Below are 22,106 nucleotides of genomic sequence, written 5' to 3' on the forward strand. Positions count from 1 at the left end.
GGGGCATGAAAACCACGGAAGTGCGAATCAAGTATATATATATATATATATGATTTTGCGCACCTGTGCCGCCCTGTAGCAGTATTTCTGCTATAGGGCGGTCAGGAAGCGGTTACATAAGCGGCTTGTGTTATGGCGCTGTGTTACTTTAACTGACAATTGCGCGGTCATGCAATGCTGCACCAAAATTATATTTACATCCTTTTTCCCCACGAATTGGGCTTTTGGTGGTTTTTGATTGCCTGTGCGTTTTTTATTTTTTGCGCTATAAAAAAAAAGCCCGACAATTTTGGGGAAAAAAAACAATATTTTCAACTTTTTGCTATAAAACATGTCCAGTAAAAAAAAAATCAAATTTCATCATAAATTTCAGCTAAAATGCATTCTGCGACATGTCTTTGCTAAAGAACAGTCCCAATATGTGTAAATTAATTGGTTTACGTGAAAGTTATAGTGTTCACAAATGGCGGTATACAGTTGTGACCAAAATTATTCAACCCCCAATGCTGTAAAGGGGTTTAGGGACTATAGTGTACATTTGGAATTGTATTCAGAATCAAATCCTACAAGGACGTTGTAACTACCCAAATGCAACTAAAATGACATCAATTGTTTATGTAATACAGTAGTAAATGGTTCTTATGTGGTTTCTTCATTGCCACAATTATTCAACCCCTTAAAGACTACCACTCTGAAGAACAGAGGTTCATACAGGTGCTTTCCATCAGGTATTGAAAACACCTGTGGATGTCACCGAGCAGCAATCAAGCATAATAAGCACCAATTAGGCAGCTTTAAAATGACTGTGATACTCAGCTCCTTCTAGACATTTACTGGTGTGGTTACAAACATGGTGAAGGCAAGAGAATGGTCCAGGAAGACAAGAGAAGAGGTGATTTCTCTTCACAGGAAGGGCAATGGCTATAAGAAGATTGCAAAGATGTTAAACATACCAAGAGACACCTTAGGAAGCATCATTCGCAAATTCAAGGCAAAGGGCACTGTTGAAACGCTACCTGGTCGTGGCAGAAAGAAGATGCTGACTTCGACTGCTGTGCGCTACCTGAAGCGTAGAGTGGAGAGAAGTCCCCGTGTGACTGCTGAGGAACTGAGAAAAGATTTGTCAGATGTGGGTACAGAAGTTTCAGCCCAGACAATAAGACGCACACTGCGTAATGAAGGCCTCCGTGCCAGAACTCCCAGGCGTACCCCCTTGCTGTCTCCAAAGAATAAGAAGAGTCGACTGCAGTATGCCAAAAGCCATGTGGACAAACCACAAAAGTTGTGGGATAGTGTTCTGTGGACTGATGAAACAAAATTAGAACTGTTTGGGCCCATGGATCAACGCTATGTTTGGAGGAGGAAGAACAAGGCCTATGATGAAAAGAACACCTTGCCTACTGTGAAGCATGGTGGAGGGTCAATCATGCTTTGGGGCTGTTTTGCTTCTGCAGGTACAGGGAAGCTTCAGCGTGTGCAAGGTACCATGAATTCTCTTCAGTACCAGGAGATATTGGATGGAAACGTGATGCAGTCCGTCACACACCTGAGGCTTGGGAGACGTTGGACCTTTCAACAGGACAATGATCCCAAGCATACCTCCAAGTCCACTAGAGCATGGTTGCAGAGGAAAGGCTGGAACATTTTGGAGTGGCCATCGCAGTCACCAGACTTAAATCCGATTGAGAACCTCTGGTGGGACTTAAAGAAAGCAGTTGCAGTGCGCAAGCCTAAGAATGTGACTGAACTGGAGGCCTTTGCCCATGAAGAATGGGCGAAGATACCCGTAGATCGCTGCAAGACACTTGTGTCAAGCTATGCTTCACGTTTAAAAGCTGTTATAACTGTAAAAGGATGCTGTACTAAGTACTAAGATTGAATGTCACTTGGGGGTTGAATAAAACTGATAATGCTGTGAGCACAGAAAAGACATTTGTGGTTATTTCATTATAACTGTTATGTTATATTTGTCTGACCTACAAGTGCCTCTTTAATGTAAATGTAAGCAAGATGACTGAATGATCAAAAGCAATGTCAAACTGGCCAAAACACTCAATTTCAGTGGGGGTTGAATAATTTTGGTCACAACTGTATATACTGAATTTTTTTTTTATACTAATAATAGTGGCGAATAGCGACTTATGGCGGCAATCAGCGACTTATGGCGGGACTGCGGCGGACATTCTGATACTGGGGGGGAACTGACTTGGGGTCACTGATATCCCCAGTGACACCAATATAGTGATCAGTACAAAAAAAAAAAAAAAAACACTGACACTGTACTAATGGCACTGGAGAGGAAGGGGTTAACTTCTGGAGACAAAGTGTTAACTATGTGAGGGGAGTGTTTTACTAGGGAGCGGGGGGGGGGGGGGGGTACTGCTCTGTTACACACTGTCCAGCACAGTGTGCTGAAAGCTTACAGGGAGGAAAGCTCCATTGAAAACAATGCAGCCTTCCTCTCTGTCAGTGATTGCCGGCAATCACCGAGTAATCACCGGCCAGGACCCGGTGATTGACACCCGCGGTCGGTGCTGCGGGTAGGGCGGAATGCAGGATCATGTTTATATACGTGATCCTGTGCACCGGGGCCGCCTTGTAGCAGTATATTTACTGAGGGCAGTCCCCTAGTGGTTCAAAAACAAAAAACACATTTCCTTGAAACAAACAAGAGACCAAAACAGCACAAAACCAAAGAAAACAAAAGACTAACCTGTATAAAAATGAAATATGTTTTTACCTTTTTTAGAAATGGGTGCCCACTTGAAGGCTTCATCACCTGAACTGGTTGCACTCTTAGTTTCTTCCAGTCTTCGTTTAAAATGTTTGTTCGGTCGTTAGCTTTTGCCAAATTTTCCACATACAAGGCCTGTAATATGGTAAGGCATTACTGTGTTATCAACACTGAAAATGTACATCAACAGGTATGCATGCATTCAAATCAAGCCATATTGTAGCACTTTGTTTTTAATTCTGGAGGAATAGGCTGAATACAGCATGCTGTACCATAGTACCATGTTTCTGCACACCACTCCAAGGATTTTCCCTCAGTGTGCTGTATCCAAATTCCAGCTGCCATATGGAGCAATGTAGATGCACTTACCAGAAATATTGCTCACTGAAATATGACTCACATTGTCAGTGGCACCATGGTCAAGTTGTTTTTGGTAATATGATCATTATGGAATGGTATGGTATGTGATAGTACAACAGATTCTTAATGGTCCGTTGCAACCTGAGGCACATGTCCATGTGGTGAACCCACTGGCTTGTTATAACTGCTGGGAACTTTCCAGATTCATCAACCTATAGTTATTACAAAGTGGTCTTTAGGTATATGGAGAAAAGTCGACTGATGATCTGTGCTTAATTAGCTTCAATGGAGAGCAGGAGAGACATTAGGGGTACAAAAGACCCTTGAAATGCCTCATAAAAGAGAAGCTGTCACTTCCAATGTGCTGTAAACCAGAGCTTTTTTCAGCTGGAAAGTGCAGAACTCTGTTACACCACTTCTGGCACTATCCTACTCACTACTGTCACATTTAAACACAAACGTCCAGCTTCTGTGTGTACAAGTGACAGCCCTCCTGTCCCACTCAGCTCCACAGTATCTTCACTGCCCTGGCTTCCCCCTCTATCTCTCCCCAGCACTCTGTAGCCTCTCGCTCTAGTGCTGACTGCAGAAAGACCTCTGAGGTGGAGGCGCAGGAAGTGTTGACAGGAAGAGAGCTCAATGACTATCCTCAGAGATCCCGCCAGGAGGGATGTAAATTTTTTATTTATTAAAAATCTTACAAACAGCATAATAAAAACATATTTACATATATACACACGATATATATATATACACAGGTGAAACTTGAAAAATTTGAATATTGTGCAAAAGTTCATTTATTTCAGTAATGCAACTTAAAAGGTGAAACTAATATATGAGATAGACTCATTACATGCAAAGCAAGATAGTTCAAGCCGTGATTTGTCATAATTGTGATGATTATGGCTTACAGCTCATAAAAACCCCAAATCCACAATCTCAGAAAATTTGAATATTGTGAAAAGGTGCAATATTCTCGGCTCAAAGTGTCCCACTCTAATCTGCTAATTAAGCCATAACTCCTGCAAAGGGTTCCTGAGCCTTTAAATGGTCTCTCAGTCTGGTTCAGTGGGAATCGCAATCATGGGAAAGACTAAAGACCGGACAGTTGTGCAGAAAACCATCATTGACACCCTGCATAAGGAGGGAAAGCCTCAAAAGGTAATTGCAAATGAAGTTGGATGTTCCCAAAGTTCTGTATCAAAGCACATTAATAGAAAGTTATGTAGAAGGGAAAAGTGTGGAAGAAAAAGGTGCACAAGCAGCAGGAATGACCGCAGCCTGGAGAGGATTGTCAGAAAAAGGCCATTCAAAGTGTTGGAGACTTTCACAAGGAGTGGACTGAGGCTGGAGTCAGTGCATCAAGAGCCACCACACACAGACGGATCCTGGACAAGGGCTTCAAATGTCGTATTCCTCTTGTCAAGCCGCTCCTGAACAAACAACGTCAGAAGCATCTTACCTGGGCTAAAGAAAAACAGACCTGGTCTGTTGTTCAGTGGTCCAAAGTCCTCTTTTCTGATCAGAGCAACTCATCTCATTTGGAAACCAAGTCTGTGTTGATTTGGGTAGCGATGTCATCTGCTGGTGTTGGTCCACTGTGCTTCATTAAGTCCAGCGTCAACGCAGCCGTCTACCAGGAGATTTTGGAGCACTTCATGCTTCCTTCCGCAGTTGAGCTTTATGGGGATGCTGACTTCATTTTCCAGAAGGACTTTGCACCTGCCCACACTGCCAAAAGCACCAAAACCTGGCTCAATGACCGTGGGATTACTGTGCTTGATTAGCCAGCAAACTCACCTAACCTGAAGCCCATAGAGAATCTATGGGGCATTGCCAAGAGAAAGATGAGAGACATGAGACCGAGCAATGCAGAAGAGCTGAAGGCCACTATTGAAGCATCCTGGTCTTCCATAACACCTCAGCAGTGCCACAGGCTGATAGCTTTGACGCCACACCGCATTGAGGCAGCAATTGCTGCAAAAGGTGCCCAAACTAAGTACTGAGTACATATGCATGCTTATACTTTTCCGAGGTCCGATATTGTTTTATTTACAATCATTGTTTTATTGATTGCATGTAATATTCTAATTTTCTGAGATTGTGGATTTGGGGTTTTCATGAGCTGTAAGCCATAATCATCACAATTATGACAAATCACGGCTTGAACTATCTTGCGTTGCATGTAATGAGTCTATCTCATATATTAGTTTCACCTTTTAAGTTACATTACTGAAATAAATGAACTTTTGCACGATATTCAAATTTTTTGAGTTTCACCTGTATATATATATATATATATATATATATATATATATATATATATATATATATATATATTTATATATATATACACACATATACAGTGGGGATTGAAAGTTTGGGCACCCCAGCTAAAAATTTGTATTAATGTGCATAAAGGAGCCAAGGAAAGATGGAAAAATCTCCAAAAGGCATTAAATTACAGATTAGACATTCTTATAATATGTCAACAAAAGTTAGATTTTATTTCCATCATTTACACTTTCAAAATAACAGAAAACAAAAAAATGGTGTCTGCAAAAGTTTGGGCACCCTGCAGAGTTAATATCTTGTACTGCCTCCTTTGGTAAGTATCACAGCTTGTAAACGTTTTTTGTAGCCAGCCAAGAGTCTTTCAATTCTTGTTTGAGGTATCTTTGCCCATTCTTCCTTACAAAAGTCTTCCCTTTCTTTGAGATTTCTGGGCTGTCTGTCACGCACTACTCTTTTAAGGTCTATCCATAGATTTTCAATTATGTTGAGGTCAGGAGATTGTGAAGGCCATGGCAAAACCTTCAGTTTACACCTCTTGATGTAATCCCCCGTGGATTTCGAGGTGTGTTTAGGATCATTATCCATTTGTAGAAGCCATCCTCTCTTTAACTTCAGCTTTTTCACAGATGGCATCAAGTTACCATCCACAATTTACTGAAATTTTATTGAATCCATTTTTCCTTCTACTCGTGAGATGTTCCCTGTGCCACTAGCTGCAACACAACCCCAAAGCATGATTGATTCAACCCCATGCTTAACAGTTGGACAGAGGTTCTTTTCATTAAATCCTGTTCCCCTTCTTCTCCAAACGTACCTTTGCTCATTCCGGCCAAAAAGTTCAATTTTAACCTCATCGGTCCACAGAACTTGTTTCCAAAATGCATCAGGCTTGTCTATATGTTCATTTGCAAAGTTCAAACGATGATTTGTGTGGTGAGGACGTAGAAGAGGTTTTCTTCTGATGACTCTTCCATGAAGACCATATTTGTACAAGTATCTATTTATAGTGGAATAGTGTACCACAACTCCAGTGTCTGCCAGATCTTTCTGGAGGGATCGTGCAGTCAAACGTGGGTTTTCAATTGTTTTTCTCACAATCCTGCGAGCTGTTCTGTCTGATATTTTTCTTGGTCTTCCAGATGTTGCTTCAACTTCCACTGTTCCTGATGACTGCCATTTCTTAATTACATTCCGAACAGAGGATATTGACATCTGAAAACGCTTTGCTATCTTCTTATAGCCTTCTCCAGCTTTGTGAGCGTCAACTATTTTCAGTTTCAGTTTTCTAGACAACTGCTTAGAAGAATCCATGGTGCTGATTGTTGGGGCAAGGTCAGATGAGTCTGGGCATTTAAAACCTTTGAGATTGACATCACCTGGTCTTCCCAGATGATGATTGAGAACAATCCATGACACTGGCAGGTCTCAGCTTTGCAAAGGGGGCAGTGCATGCTATAAATTCTGCAGGGTGCCCAAACTTTTGCAGACGCCATTTTTTTGTTTTCTGTTATTTTGAAAGTGTAAATGATGGAAATAAAATCTAACTTTTGTTGACATATTATAAGAATGTCTAATCTGTAATTTGATGCCTTTTGGAGATTTTTCCATCTTTCCTTGGCTTCTTTATGCACATTAATACAAATTTTTAGCTGGGGTGCCCAAACTTTCGATCCCCACTGTATATACACATATATATATATATATATATATATATATAGATATATCTATACATACATACATATACACACACACACACACACACACAGTTGTGTTCAAAATAATAGCAGTCAGACATCGCTAACCTGATCAATCACTGTTTTTGGTTGAAATGATATTTCTACATGGTAAATAATTTACTAGCAGGTGTAGTAGAGTAATAGAAATCCAACAGACCCAACAGTCATAACATGCATGCTGCTGATTCTGTGTAAATGAATCACTAATTGAAACGGGCATGTTCAAAATAATAGCAGTGTGGAGTTCTATTAGTGAGGTCATTCATTCTTTGAAAAACAGGTGGCAATTTTTGCCCTTATTTAAGGAAGGAAGGCAGTAAATGTTGTACATGCTGGTTACAGTGCATTTCACTCTGAAATTCTGAGGAAAATGGGTCGTTCCAGACATTGTTCAGAAGAACAGCGGACCTTGATTAAAAAGTTGATTGGAGAGGGGAAAACATATAAAGAAGTGCAGAAAATAATAGGCTGCTCAGCTAAAATGATCGCAAATGCTTTAAAATGGCAACCAAAACCTGAAAGACGTGGAAGAAAGCGAAAAACTACAATTCGAATGGATAGAAGAATAGCCAAAATGGCAAGGACTCAGCCAACAATCAGCTCCAGGAAGATCAAAGAAGGTCTAAACTTACCTGTGAGTACTGTTACAATTAGAAGACGCCTATGTGAAGCCAAGCTATCTGCAGAAGAAGCCCCCGCAAAGTCCCACTGTTGAAAAAAAGATGTGCTGAAGAGGTTACAATTTCCCAAGGAGCACATTGACTGGCCTAAAGAGAAATGGCGCAACATTTTGTGGACTGATGAAAGTAAGATTGTTCTTTTTGGGTCTAGTGGCCGGAGACAGTTTGTCAGATGACCCCCAAACACTGAATTCAAGCCACAGTACACTGTGAAGACAGTGAAGCATGGTTGCGCAAGCATCATGATATGGGGATGTTTCTCATACTACGGTGTTGGGCCTATTTATCGCATACCAGGGATCATGGATCAGTTTGAATACATCAGAATACTTGAAGAGGTCATGCTGTCTTATGCTGAAGAAGAAATGCCCTTGAAATGGGTGTTCCAACAAGACAACGACCCCAAACACACAAGTAAACGTGCAACATCTTGGTTCCAGACCAACAAAATTGGCGTTATGGAGTGGCCAGCCCAATCTCTGGATCTTAATCCAATAGAAAACTTGTGGGGTGACATCAAAAATGCAGTTTCTGAGGCAAAACCAAGAAATAGAGAAGAACTGTGGAATGTAGTCCAATCATCCTGGGCTGGAATACCTGTTCACAGGTGCCAGAAGTTGGTTGACTCCATGCAACACAGATGTACAGCAGTTCTCAGAAACAGTGCTTATACAACTAAATATTAAGTGATTCAAAGGAAAGCAAAATCTTCAAACATTTTTTAGTTTATATAGTGAATGTTTGAGTTTGTAAAAAAGAATACAAACACTGCTATTTTTTTGAACAGTCTAATATTCACTTTTCTTCAATTTTTTTTAGAAGAACAACACAAATTTGATATATTTTTCTTCATGTTTTGATTTGGAATAGAATGTGTACTGTTCCCAATGCATTTGTGTGTATGGAAATAAAAGCTATTAGAAGGATTTTGAGCTTTATTCACTTTTTTCAACACACTGTTATTATTTTGAACACAACTGTATATATATATATATATATATATATATATATATAAACAAAAATAGCTTATTTCAACATAGAAAACTGCTTTTTTTTGCCAGGAAAAACCATAAACATAACTAATCATATTTTAATATTATTATTCTCATATATCTTTAAATTGTATCTCAACACACCCTAACTCCACCTAAACACACCTTCAGGCTAAGAAACGATTAAACATTTATCCCATGCACACAGCCTTTTTTTAAAAATCTGCTCTTACAAAAATCTAGGGGACCTGAAAGGACAGAAAGAGAAGCTGCACACCCAGAGACTGACAGCAGTTACGGGGACCTGATATTCCTCCATGCTTTTTTCCAGGCCTCCGGCCGCCACTTGTCCTTCTCAAGATCCCAAATTTTCCCAACCTCACCACCTCAACAGGAAGGACTTTTTTGGGAATGGAAACCTGACAGCGTGCATTCCACGTGTAGTAATGGACAACTAAGCTAACTAGAAAAAAGTGCCTTGAATTCTAAATCCTGGTGAGTTTGAAAGGCTCCGTAAGATCATTCTGCATAACTCAAGCAGGAAAGGGATACCCAGAGCCCCACCCACCCGCTTATAGACTTCTATATTGAAGGGGCACTGAAGCAAGAAATGGTCCATCCTCTCCTCCACCCCACCACACTCCACACTTGGGCAACCACGGTTCTCCACAGAGCGATGCTTCAGGATGCCCTTGACAGAGTCTGCCATGGAATGAGAGCCAGGCCAAATCCCAAAACGTTAAAGGGATTCTCTCCAGATTCATCAAACGCAGACCCTCCCTCATAACAGGGTCTGGGCAATCCCTCAAGACCAGTGGCTCGCTAAAGACAGATTCAACAAAACTCCTCTCCAGGGCCTTCCTAGAAAGAGACTTAATTTCCTCTGCCGTCAACATAAGCCGGGAGCTTACCATGTCAGACCCTCAGGCTTTTCACTGGCCCATCATTCTCATAGCTCTGCAGAAAAGGCCTACACCAGGACTGAAAAATACCCACCCAGACAGTTTCTCTGCCAGCATCCTACCAAAATTATGTTTCAAAAACATCAGAGAAAAGAAAACCACTGGGTTGACCATTCCTGGGCCACCAATCCACCTGGGAAGGTAGGTTACAGACCTCTTAATGAGGTTCAATTTGTTTCCCCATAACAGCTGGAAGAACCAACTGTAGATCTTCACATAGAGAGACAATGGCAAAACACAGACAAAGCTGACATACAGAAATAACAGGATCAGGTAAGTTTTAATCAGGTCAATCCTTTCCTTGTAAGAAAGTTTCCAATCCTTCAGGCTGGCAACCTTGGCATCAGTATCTTTTAGCCTGCTTACCCAATTTTCAAAGCCGTAATCGCCAGGACCAAATTTGATGCTTAAAACTTTAATTTCCTGCCAGGGCTCTGGGAAGGTGTCCGGTAGCTCAAAGGGAGCTCAATGACTATCCTCAGAGATCCCGCCAGGAGGGATCTAACCTCCAGCAGTGTATTCCAAAGGATCTGTAGAAGGGTGTGAAGGTGGCAGTGTGCCAAGGTGTTAGGATGGCTGAGAGGTGCAGAAGCAGGGTGAGTGTGCAGGAGGGTGGTGGGCACTGAGGCTCTATGTCTGCAGTTAGCATCAGTTACTGTCTCTATGAAAGCCACTACCCAATGGCTGTGCAGTGATGGAGCATTGAATTAGGGCTCATTCACACCATATAACTTTATGCTATCTGCATTCCTCTTTCTGCACTCCTGAAGCCTTTACATAGTGCAGTTCTGAACTCTGTATGTAACACACTCCAGAACCCTGCACTCTGTACATAATGCACAACTGAACCCTGAACTCTGCACCCTGTACATCAGCGGTTCTCAACCTGGGGGTCGCGACCCCTTTGGGGGTCGAACGACCATTTCCCAGGGGTCGCCTAAGACCATCGGAAAACACATATTTCCGATGGTCTTAGGAACCGAGACACCGCTGCAGTCTCCGGCGATGTGTGGGCGGGATGATACGCTGCTGTCACCCGGCCACACCTCTAAGATCGCTCAGCAGCTCCGCCTCCTCGCCGCTGATTGGCCACCGGAACTGTAGCTCAGGAGAGGCACACAGGCGGCCAATCACCGGCGAGGAGGTGGAGCTTGGAGAGGAGGAGCCAAGCGGCAGCGCGCGGACATCAAAGAAGACCGAGGGAGCGAGTGAAGAGGAGAGCGGCCAGAGAAGGAAGACAGCTGACAGGTAAGTGAGAGAGCGAGCCCAGGCTGGAGCAGGGGTCAGCAAGGTAAGTATCATTGGTGTCAGTGGGAGGAATAGTGCCCCATCATTTGTGTCACTAATACCAACGATGGGGCACTATTCCTCCCCCCACTGACACCAACGATGGGGCACTATTCCTCCCCTCACTGACACCAACGATGGGGCACTATTCCTCCCCTCACTGACACCAACGATGGGGCACTATTCCTCCCCCCACTGACACCAACGATGGGGCACTATTCCTCCCCCCACTGACACCAACGATGGGGCACTATTCCTCCCCCCACTGACACCAACGATGTGGCACTATTCCTCCCCCCACTGACACCAACGATGTGGCACTATTCCTCCCCCCACTGACACCAACGATGTGGCACTATTCCTCCCCCCCACTGACACCAGTGATGGGGCACTACTCCCCCCACTGACACCAGTGATGGGGCACTACTCCCCCCACTGACACCAATGATGGGGCACTACTCCCCCCACTGACACCAACGATGGGGCACTATTCCTCCCCCCACTGACACCAACGATGGGGCACTATTCCTCCCCCCACTGACACCAACGATGGGGCACTATTCCTCCCCCCACTGACACCAACGATGGGGCACTATTCCTCCCCCCACTGACACCAACGATGGGGCACTATTCCTCCCCCCACTGACACCAACGATGGGGCAGTATTCCTCCCCCCACTGACACCAACGATGGGGCAGTATTCCTCCCCCCACTGACACCAACGATGGGGCAGTATTCCTCCCCCCACTGACACCAACGATGGGGCAGTATTCCTCCCCCCACTGACACCAACGATGGGGCAGTATTCCTCCCCCCACTGACACCAACGATGGGGCAGTATTCCTCCCCCCACTGACACCAACGATGGGGCAGTATTCCTCCCCCCACTGACACCAACGATGGGGCACTATTCTTCCCCCCACTGACACCAACGATGGGGCACTATTTCCCCCCCCCCCCTGACCCCAATGATGGGGCACTATTCTCCCCTCCACCACACTGACATCAATGATGGGGCACTATTCCTCCCACTGACACCAATGATGGGGCACTATTCCTCCCCCCACTGACACCAACGATGGGACACTATTTCCCCCCCCCCCTGACCCCAACGATGGGGCACTATTCTCCCCTCCACCACACTGACACCAATGATGGGGCACTATTCCTCCCACTGACACCAATGATGTGGCACTATTCCTCCCACTGACACCAGTGATGGGGCACTACTCCCCCCACTGACACCAGTGATGGGGCACTACTCCCCCCACTGACACCAGTGATGGGGCACTACTCCCCCCACTGACACCAGTGATGGGGCACTACTCCCCCCACTGACACCAATGATGGGGCACTACTCCCTCCACTGACACCAATGATGGGGCACTACTCCCCCCACTGACACCAATGATGGGGCACTACTCCCCCCACTGACACCAATGATGGGGCACTATTCCTCCCACTGACACCAATGATGTGGCACTATTCCTCCCACTGACACCAGTGATGGAGCACTACTCCTCCCACTGACACCAGTGATGGAGCACTACTCCTCCCACTGACACCAGTGATGGGGCACTACTCCCCCCACTGACACCAACGATGGGGCACTACTCCTCCCACTGACACCAACGATGGGGCACTACTCCTCCCACTGACACCAACGATGGGGCACTACTCCTCCCACTGACACCAACGATGGGGCACTACTCCTCCCACTGACACCAACGATGGGGCACTACTCCTCCCACTGACACCAACGATGGGGCACTACTCCTCCCACTGACACCAACGATGGGGCACTACTCCTCCCACTGACACCAACGATGGGGCACTACTCCTCCCACTGACACCAACGATGGGGCACTACTCCTCCCACTGACACCAACGATGGGGCACTACTCCTCCCACTGACACCAACGATGGGGCACTACTCCTCCCACTGACACCAACGATGGGGCACTACTCCTCCCACTGACACCAACGATGGGGCACTACTCCTCCCACTGACACCAACGATGGGGCACTACTCCTCCCACTGACACCAACGATGGGGCACTACTCCTCCCACTGACACCAACGATGGGGCACTACTCCTCCCACTGACACCAACGATGGGGCACTACTCCTCCCACTGACACCAACGATGGGGCACTACTCCTCCCACTGACACCAACGATGGGGCACTACTCCTCCCACTGACACCAACGATGGGGCACTACTCCTCCCACTGACACCAACGATGGGGCACTACTCCTCCCACTGACACCAACGATGGGGCACTACTCCTCCCACTGACACCAACGATGGGGCACTACTCCTCCCACTGACACCAACGATGGGGCACTACTCCTCCCACTGACACCAACGATGGGGCACTACTCCTCCCACTGACACCAAAGATGGGGCACTATTCATCCCACTGACATCAGTGACGGGGCACTATTCCTCCCACTGATACCAACAATGGGGCAGTATTCCTCCCCCCACTGACACCAACGATGGGGCAGTATTCCTCCCCCCACTGACACCAACGATGGGGCAGTATTCCTCCCCCCACTGACACCAACGATGGGGCAGTATTCCTCCCCCCACTGACACCAACGATGGGGCAGTATTCCTCCCCCCACTGACACCAACGATGGGGCACTATTCTTCCCCCCACTGACACCAACGATGGGGCACTATTCCCCCCCCCCCCCTGACCCCAATGATGGGGCACTATTCTCCCCTCCACCACACTGACATCAATGATGGGGCACTATTCCTCCCACTGACACCAATGATGGGGCACTATTCCTCCCCCCACTGACACCAACGATGGGACACTATTTCCCCCCCCCCTGACCCCAACGATGGGGCACTATTCTCCCCTCCACCACACTGACACCAATGATGGGGCACTATTCCTCCCACTGACACCAATGATGTGGCACTATTCCTCCCACTGACACCAGTGATGGGGCACTACTCCCCCCACTGACACCAGTGATGGGGCACTACTCCCCCCACTGACACCAGTGATGGGGCACTACTCCCCCCACTGACACCAGTGATGGGGCACTACTCCCCCCACTGACACCAGTGATGGGGCACTACTCCCCCCACTGACACCAATGATGGGGCACTACTCCCTCCACTGACACCAATGATGGGGCACTACTCCCCCCACTGACACCAATGATGGGGCACTACTCCCCCCACTGACACCAATGATGGGGCACTATTCCTCCCACTGACACCAATGATGTGGCACTATTCCTCCCACTGACACCAGTGATGGAGCACTATTCCTCCCACTGATACCAACAATGGGGCAGTATTCCTCCCCCCACTGACACCAACGATGGGGCAGTATTCCTCCCCCCACTGACACCAACGATGGGGCAGTATTCCTCCCCCCACTGACACCAACGATGGGGCAGTATTCCTCCCCCCACTGACACCAACGATGGGGCAGTATTCCTCCCCCCACTGACACCAACGATGGGGCACTATTCTTCCCCCCACTGACACCAACGATGGGGCACTATTCCCCCCCCCCCCTGACCCCAATGATGGGGCACTATTCTCCCCTCCACCACACTGACATCAATGATGGGGCACTATTCCTCCCACTGACACCAATGATGGGGCACTATTCCTCCCCCCACTGACACCAACGATGGGACACTATTTCCCCCCCCCCCTGACCCCAACGATGGGGCACTATTCTCCCCTCCACCACACTGACACCAATGATGGGGCACTATTCCTCCCACTGACACCAATGATGTGGCACTATTCCTCCCACTGACACCAGTGATGGGGCACTACTCCCCCCACTGACACCAGTGATGGGGCACTACTCCCCCCACTGACACCAGTGATGGGGCACTACTCCCCCCACTGACACCAGTGATGGGGCACTACTCCCCCCACTGACACCAATGATGGGGCACTACTCCCTCCACTGACACCAATGATGGGGCACTACTCCCCCCACTGACACCAATGATGGGGCACTACTCCCCCCACTGACACCAATGATGGGGCACTATTCCTCCCACTGACACCAATGATGTGGCACTATTCCTCCCACTGACACCAGTGATGGAGCACTACTCCTCCCACTGACACCAGTGATGGGGCACTACTCCCCCCACTGACACCAACGATGGGGCACTACTCCTCCCACTGACACCAACGATGGGGCACTACTCCTCCCACTGACACCAACGATGGGGCACTACTCCTCCCACTGACACCAACGATGGGGCACTACTCCTCCCACTGACACCAACGATGGGGCACTACTCCTCCCACTGACACCAACGATGGGGCACTACTCCTCCCACTGACACCAACGATGGGGCACTACTCCTCCCACTGACACCAACGATGGGGCACTACTCCTCCCACTGACACCAACGATGGGGCACTACTCCTCCCACTGACACCAACGATGGGGCACTACTCCTCCCACTGACACCAACGATGGGGCACTACTCCTCCCACTGACACCAACGATGGGGCACTACTCCTCCCACTGACACCAACGATGGGGCACTACTCCTCCCACTGACACCAACGATGGGGCACTACTCCTCCCACTGACACCAACGATGGGGCACTACTCCTCCCACTGACACCAACGATGGGGCACTACTCCTCCCACTGACACCAACGATGGGGCACTACTCCTCCCACTGACACCAACGATGGGGCACTACTCCTCCCACTGACACCAACGATGGGGCACTACTCCTCCCACTGACACCAACGATGGGGCACTACTCCTCCCACTGACACCAACGATGGGGCACTACTCCTCCCACTGACACCAACGATGGGGCACTACTCCTCCCACTGACACCAACGATGGGGCACTACTCCTCCCACTGACACCAACGATGGGGCACTACTCCTCCCACTGACACCAACGATGGGGCACTACTCCTCCCACTGACACCAAAGATGGGGCACTATTCATCCCACTGACATCAGTGACGGGGCACTATTCCTCCCACTGATACCAACAATGGGGCACTATTCATCCCACTGACATCAGTGATGGGGCACTACTCCTTCCACTGACACCAATGACATGGCACTACTCCTCCCACTGCAAAATTACAGTTATGAAGTAGCAATGAAAATAATTTTATGGTTGGGGGTCACCACAACATGAGGAACTGTATTAAGGGGTCGCGGCATTAGAAAGGTTGAGAACCACTGCTGTACATAATACACACCTGAACCCTGCACTCTGTACGTAACACAGTCCTGAACCCTACACTCTTATTTATTTCCTCTTGTTCTCTATTCCTCTCTCCTTTCCTTTCCCCTCCTCTTCTTTTTTTGCGCTTCTCTCCCTAGCCTCATGAGGACAAGCCTAAATTTTGCGCTGTGCCCATAACTCCTCTCTTTTTTCCCCCCCCTTTTTCTTTTGGCCTACATTGGTCACCTATGGACCGTCCTAAAGCATTTCCCTTGCTATTGAGTGAAGATGGCCCTACGGCAGAGCTTACAAATCTCAGATGCCAGGTCTCCATGGCGACTAGAAATTGTGTCCTGGCGCTTGAGCTTTTGTCAGTGACAGGTGCCCCATCTGCCATTACAGGGCGGGTTGCGGGGTGGGTTTTGGCCCTCTGGACACAAAAGATCACTGCTTGGCACTGCCATCATTACGGGGAATGTGATTAGCAGCAGGGATGAGGACGATCTGGGGATGGAGACAGAATAGATCGGTGCGCAAGCTGCTGACATGCCGGGAGTGAGCGGCCAAGCAAAGTGCAGTCCAGCTTGGGATCCCTGGTGGCCCGTCATCCCCGCAGCTGCTGCCACCCTCGCCCGGGGGATTGCTGGAAATAGCCTGGCTCAGGAACGTGGGGGCTCTGGAGTCAGTGGTTTCCTGACACTAGAGCTCTGCTGGCTGGAGGAGAGGCTGAACCGTAAAGATGAGGTAATCCCCTGCCTGCTGGCATGTCTGGTCCAGGCACACACTGAATACAGCAGAATAGTTTTTTTTGGATGCAGAATTTATAGGTCTTTGTTTTATATTTTTTTTAATCTTTTCCTTTTTTTATTGCTTTATCATATTCTATATTTTTCCATAGTAGGCTTGTTGAGCCTCGTAGTCCTCCAGACTTTTTATTGCATTTTCCTTGTGCAGCAAGGAAGTGGACACCGTAAATCAGGGCTCAACAAATCAAAAGTGCCAGGTCACCACGGCAACCAGAAACCGTGTCCTGCACCTGGGCCCCCGCCAGTCCACACTGCCCTGCACTCCTTCACCCCACATCCTCGGCCATCCCTTCTCTCCTGCCCCACAGAGTGGAGTCCAGCTCAATGCCCTGGGACCCCCAGGGTTCAGGCAGAGCCCCCTGTTGCTCATCTCTCCCGGTCAAAGAATTCCCCCCGAACTCCCCGCACAGCCTCACGAAAGTCCCTCCGTCCCCCCTTCCCCAAGGAAAACACAGGCCCAACCGGAGTAGCACCACATGCAGGCTGGAGTCATCAAGTCTCGCCACCTGTGAACAGCTCCACCTCCAGCATGGCGCAGACCCACCCCACTGACCACAACAACCAGGCGGACACAGGCTAAGCTACCCCTCCTGGCACCAGATCCTTTCTACTGACACCATCTGGAGGAGCCGCTGCTGGACAGGCGAGAGCTAGGAGGACTGGTGTTTCCCAAGGTGTGACAGTGCCCCCCCCACCTATCCCGCTGGCCCCCTCCTGTGACGCTGCCTCCCTCCCATGACAATTCCCCCTCCTATCCTGCTACCCCCCTCCTGTGACGCTGCTCCCCTTCTATGAAATTTCTCCCTCCTGTCCACTGCCTGCCCCTTATCCCACTGCCGTCCCACTGCCCCCCCCCCCCCATGTCCCCCTCTCGTGATGCTTCCCCTCTCTTGTCCTGCTGCCCCCCCCCCCCCTCCCCCTCCATCTGGCTCCTAACTTTTTTAACTGGCTTCTAGATTCATAACAAATTTGTTAAGCCCTGCTCTACTGTTTACACCTGTTAGTCACTGGCCATCATCCTAGGCCTTTATGGAGACCACTACGACACACCTTCTGAAAGAAACTGCATGAGTTCTTGTTTACTCTTACATTCCCCAGCTTAGGGTTTAATTGATTGATGTGCCTCATTTCCATTTGGTGTTTTTGTTTTCATTGTGCACTCCCATTTTTATGTAATTTTTATATGTATACCCTCTTGTTTTAATGATATTGAGCCGTTTTGGATTGCTTTTGGGAATTGATCTTTACATCTATGTTTTCTTTGGTAAGCAAAACTGATATTTAAAGCCTCCCCCTCATGACATATGGACAATTTTGGGAACTGAAGCATGTCACCACTTCAGTGCGCACGCAATTTTAATGCTTGACATGGTTGGTATCTATTTACTCAACCCAACGCAATGCAACCTCATCATATTACCAAAACATGGGTAATGTAGCTGCCATCAATTAAAAAATGTCCTTTTTTTTTTTCTTAAAATGGTACATTTTCTCAGTTTAAACATTTGATATATTTCTTATTGTGAATAAAATATGGGTTTATGAGATCTGCAAATCATTGTATTCTGTTTTTAAGTGGATTTTACACAGCATCGACACGTTTTTGGGAACTGGAGTTGTAGAAGCCTCTCTTCTGGGACAAGGAATATGATTTCCTGTTGGAGGAGCTGCACTAGAGCAGCAGAATGTCCCGTAATCCTGTGAAATGGAGGCAGAGATCAAAATTCCTACTTATAGCCACTGGATACCGTGTTCTGGACCCAAAGAAGGAAATGCCACCCAGGAGTGTGCCAAAAGGTGTCCTCCATAGAAAAGGGCATATGCCAACAGTGTCTTGCCCAAAGAATCCACAGATCAATTTAGGGCCCCCACATGTGCACCAACAAAAGGCCTCATGCTGATATTAGAAATACAATATCCCCTACCACAGCAATGTAGACATGAACTCCAATTGCAATAGGGATAGCACTGTAAATTTGCAACAAGGCCCCAAAAGAGTACCCTTTAGCCTAGAAGTTATGTCCACACACTGAATCTCCCCATGTACCAATACATTCTCCTCAGTATTCAGAGCTGGGCAAAGGAATGCTGGGGAAACCTCAGAGATGGATTCTGGAGGAGAGGACAAAGAGGTCTGCTTGTGACCCTGACAATCAGAATCAGCACTGATAAGTGAGACCATACCAACAAGGGTTACTCACAACTCAGCTACAGATCAGGAGGGGTTAATGGTCAACTAGGTTACCTTAGCTCACCCTTTAAAAAGCATTAAGGGAGATAGTACCAACAAGGGTCACTTGTAAACCAACTGCAGAGCAGGAGTAATAAATGATCATACTGTATGCAACTAGGTCACCCTAGGCCCACCATATGACCATTATGCAGATGAGGCAGTACCAGCAAGGGTTATTCACTGGTCAGAACGAACCACTGCTACTAAAGGCTCAGAGGCAGACAAGGCTGCAGGCAAATCAGAGTATGATCCTGCAGTGAAGGATGTTGAGGTATACTTATGTCCTCTGCGGTAAGAGTAAGCAACAAACACTGAGATTTGGCCCATAAATTCTGCTTTACTGCGATGAAATCCTACTGGGTTAACCCCCGAAAAGGGGCCACACTTGACAGAGCCAAGGAGGACATTAGGCAACAACTCAAGCAGGGGACAACGTTCCAGGCTATAGGTGTGAAATTCTTGAGAAGGAACACTACAGGCTGTCACAGAACTGTTAGTGGATCAAGAGCCAAAGAGCTGAGAGATTGCTTCCACTATGTTTCTGATCCGACATACTGCACTGCAGAAAGTGAACAACTTAGCTGAGTATACCAGGTAAAAACTGTGGTTACTTACAAACTAGCTCCTGACAGCAGAAGTGGTTCAAATTGCTAGAGGTGACAGATCACTGTAGGTGGCAGCAAGGACTAATTGAAGTCGAATCGCATGTCTCTTGCTAATATGAGCAATAGTGGAACAAATTGCACAGTCCACCTAGTGATGCTGCACTCAATCCTACCTTTCCTGGGGAAAAAAAAGGGATAATAATAGTAATCAACATTGCTAATAAAGTAGCTTCCAAAGCTTTGCCTACATTGGCAAACAAAAGGACATTACCAGTATACCCCATCCATTCCCCAGCATGCCTCAGTTTTGTAGCACGCAAAAGTAGACCGGGATCAAAAGAATAGAAGGGAGGGGGCTGTATCCCTTAGGGCCCATTTACTCCAGCAAACCACACTGAATGTATGGCCGCTTATTTGTACTTGGAGACTACGTCAATCCCACAGACCTTTTTTCAGTCTACACCACAGAAACACTGTGGTGTGAATTAACACAATTGGAAACAACATATTTCTTTGTCTATGCTTTGGAGCTGTGCTGGTAATAGCGAACAGAGTAGCTCCAATTCATCTGGTGTGAACAGGCTTTGAACTCCAAGAAAATAATTTTATACTAAGTCAAAAAATTGAAATTCTGACTTACCAGTAAATTCCTTACCTTGAAGTACAGTACAGTAAAGAACACAGGACTGGTATTCATAGACCACTGATTATATGCAGATTAATTCAGGGGATTGGACACTGGCAAATGTGTTTGCCCAAGGTGACACAGGAGGTCAAATTGAGGGAATGAGGTGAGCAACTTACTGTAGAAAGATGCAGATAAGGAACTGTGAGGCAAGGGATTTCTGGAGAAGGATAGAAAAGGCAGTAGCTTGTCCCTTGAGGGTAATCTGGGCCAGGTGCTTATTCCCTAGGGTTAAACCGCCTTTCCTCGGGACCATGCAAAGACCATGCAAAGAGGGCCTTCCATGTCTGATGGTAATTTTTGTGGGAATGGATTTCCTTGCTCTGGGTAAAGTGGGAATGACAGAGTCAGAGATACCCCTATCTTTTAGGATTTGGGTTAAAGCAGCCATTCCATTTAAGCCAGTGGGAAGTAGGATGGAACAGGGGCCTTGGACTAGAAAGTTTGTCTTGTTTGGAAGAGGACAAGGCTTGTCCACCAGAAGTCTGAGTATGCCTGTGTACCAAATTTTTCTTCACTAGTTCGGTACAATGAGACTTGCTGTAACCCTTTCCTCTATTACGCAGTCAAGGGAGGGAAGGTATAAACTAGTTGGAATGGAGTACAGGGAATCCCCACAGCATCCAATGAGTAGGCTTGAGGATACCTGGTCTTGGCTTTAAATTTGTTATGCTTGTTGTTGAACCCGGAGGCCAGGATGTCCACATCTGGTTTTCCTCACCTTTGAAAGAGATTTTGAAAGATCTCTTGGTGCAGAGAGGTCATTCTGGAAATTTAAAAGTATGAGAGGCCTTCAATTTAAACCGGGACTTTTAATTTTAAAGGTATAAAAAGGAATGTCAGTGTGGTGATACTACATGCAGTAGGAAGTGGTAAGTGTGTCCTATTACTGATAGGCGGCACACATGTCGCAGGCCAGTCAGGAGACTGGTAATCAAGATGACTGAAAACAGTGCTAGTGCATGCATGGAACAGTGTGTGGTGATGAAATTTTTGTGAAGACGCGGATATCTACAGAAAACTTCAAGCACAGTATGGTGATAAGTTTCTCAGCCACAGTAAGACATTTGAATGGTGTAAACATTTCAAAGATGGCCATATGTCTTTCAGTGACAATCCCAGCTGTGGTAGTTCCCGGCCCAAAGCAGTCATTCCTGTGAACATTAGTGCGTGGAACACCTGATCCTGGGTAATTAACGCATAACCTGTCCTAAAATTGCACAAGAGACAAATCTTTCTGTGGGAACAGTGAACACAATAACGAAGTGAAGCAGGTTATCCTAGGATGGTTCAGGCGTACTACAAATCTTTCTATGCTGAAGCTTTCCAGGCATTAGTTAAACGCTGGGATAAGTGTATAAATGTAGCAGGGGAGTATGTCGAAAAATAAATGCAGTTTCCACTCCTTGAAATTTGTTCTTTTTCTAGCTCTATTATATAAATTTAAAAGTCTCGGTTTTAAGTGAGCGCCCCTCGTATAGTATCCACTAGTCTGTCAACACAATAGAGTAGAGCTACATGCATGAGCTTC

The 22,106-nt window shown here is 46.9% G+C and overlaps 1 protein-coding gene across 6 annotated transcripts in view; it reads right to left on the reverse strand.

The window, feature by feature from the left end:
* EZH1 (enhancer of zeste 1 polycomb repressive complex 2 subunit) overlaps nt 1-22,106 on the reverse strand; it is a 193,452-nt gene that overhangs the window by 138,746 nt on the left and 32,600 nt on the right. For all 6 annotated transcript variants that reach the window (XR_016311529.1, XM_089668770.1, XM_089668768.1 and 3 more), the window contains one exon: nt 2,741-2,869. Coding sequence is in view for 5 of the 6 variants with exons in the window: in XM_089668770.1 (XP_089524896.1) it covers nt 2,741-2,869 (129 nt within the window). In the remaining variant the exon portion in view is untranslated. The remainder of the gene's footprint in view (nt 1-2,740; nt 2,870-22,106) is intronic.

This window comes from Staurois parvus, unplaced genomic scaffold (assembly GCF_062004578.1).
Source record: "Staurois parvus isolate SC_StPar_1 unplaced genomic scaffold, SC_StPar_1.0 ptg000063l, whole genome shotgun sequence".
Lineage (NCBI taxonomy): Eukaryota > Metazoa > Chordata > Amphibia > Anura > Ranidae > Staurois > Staurois parvus.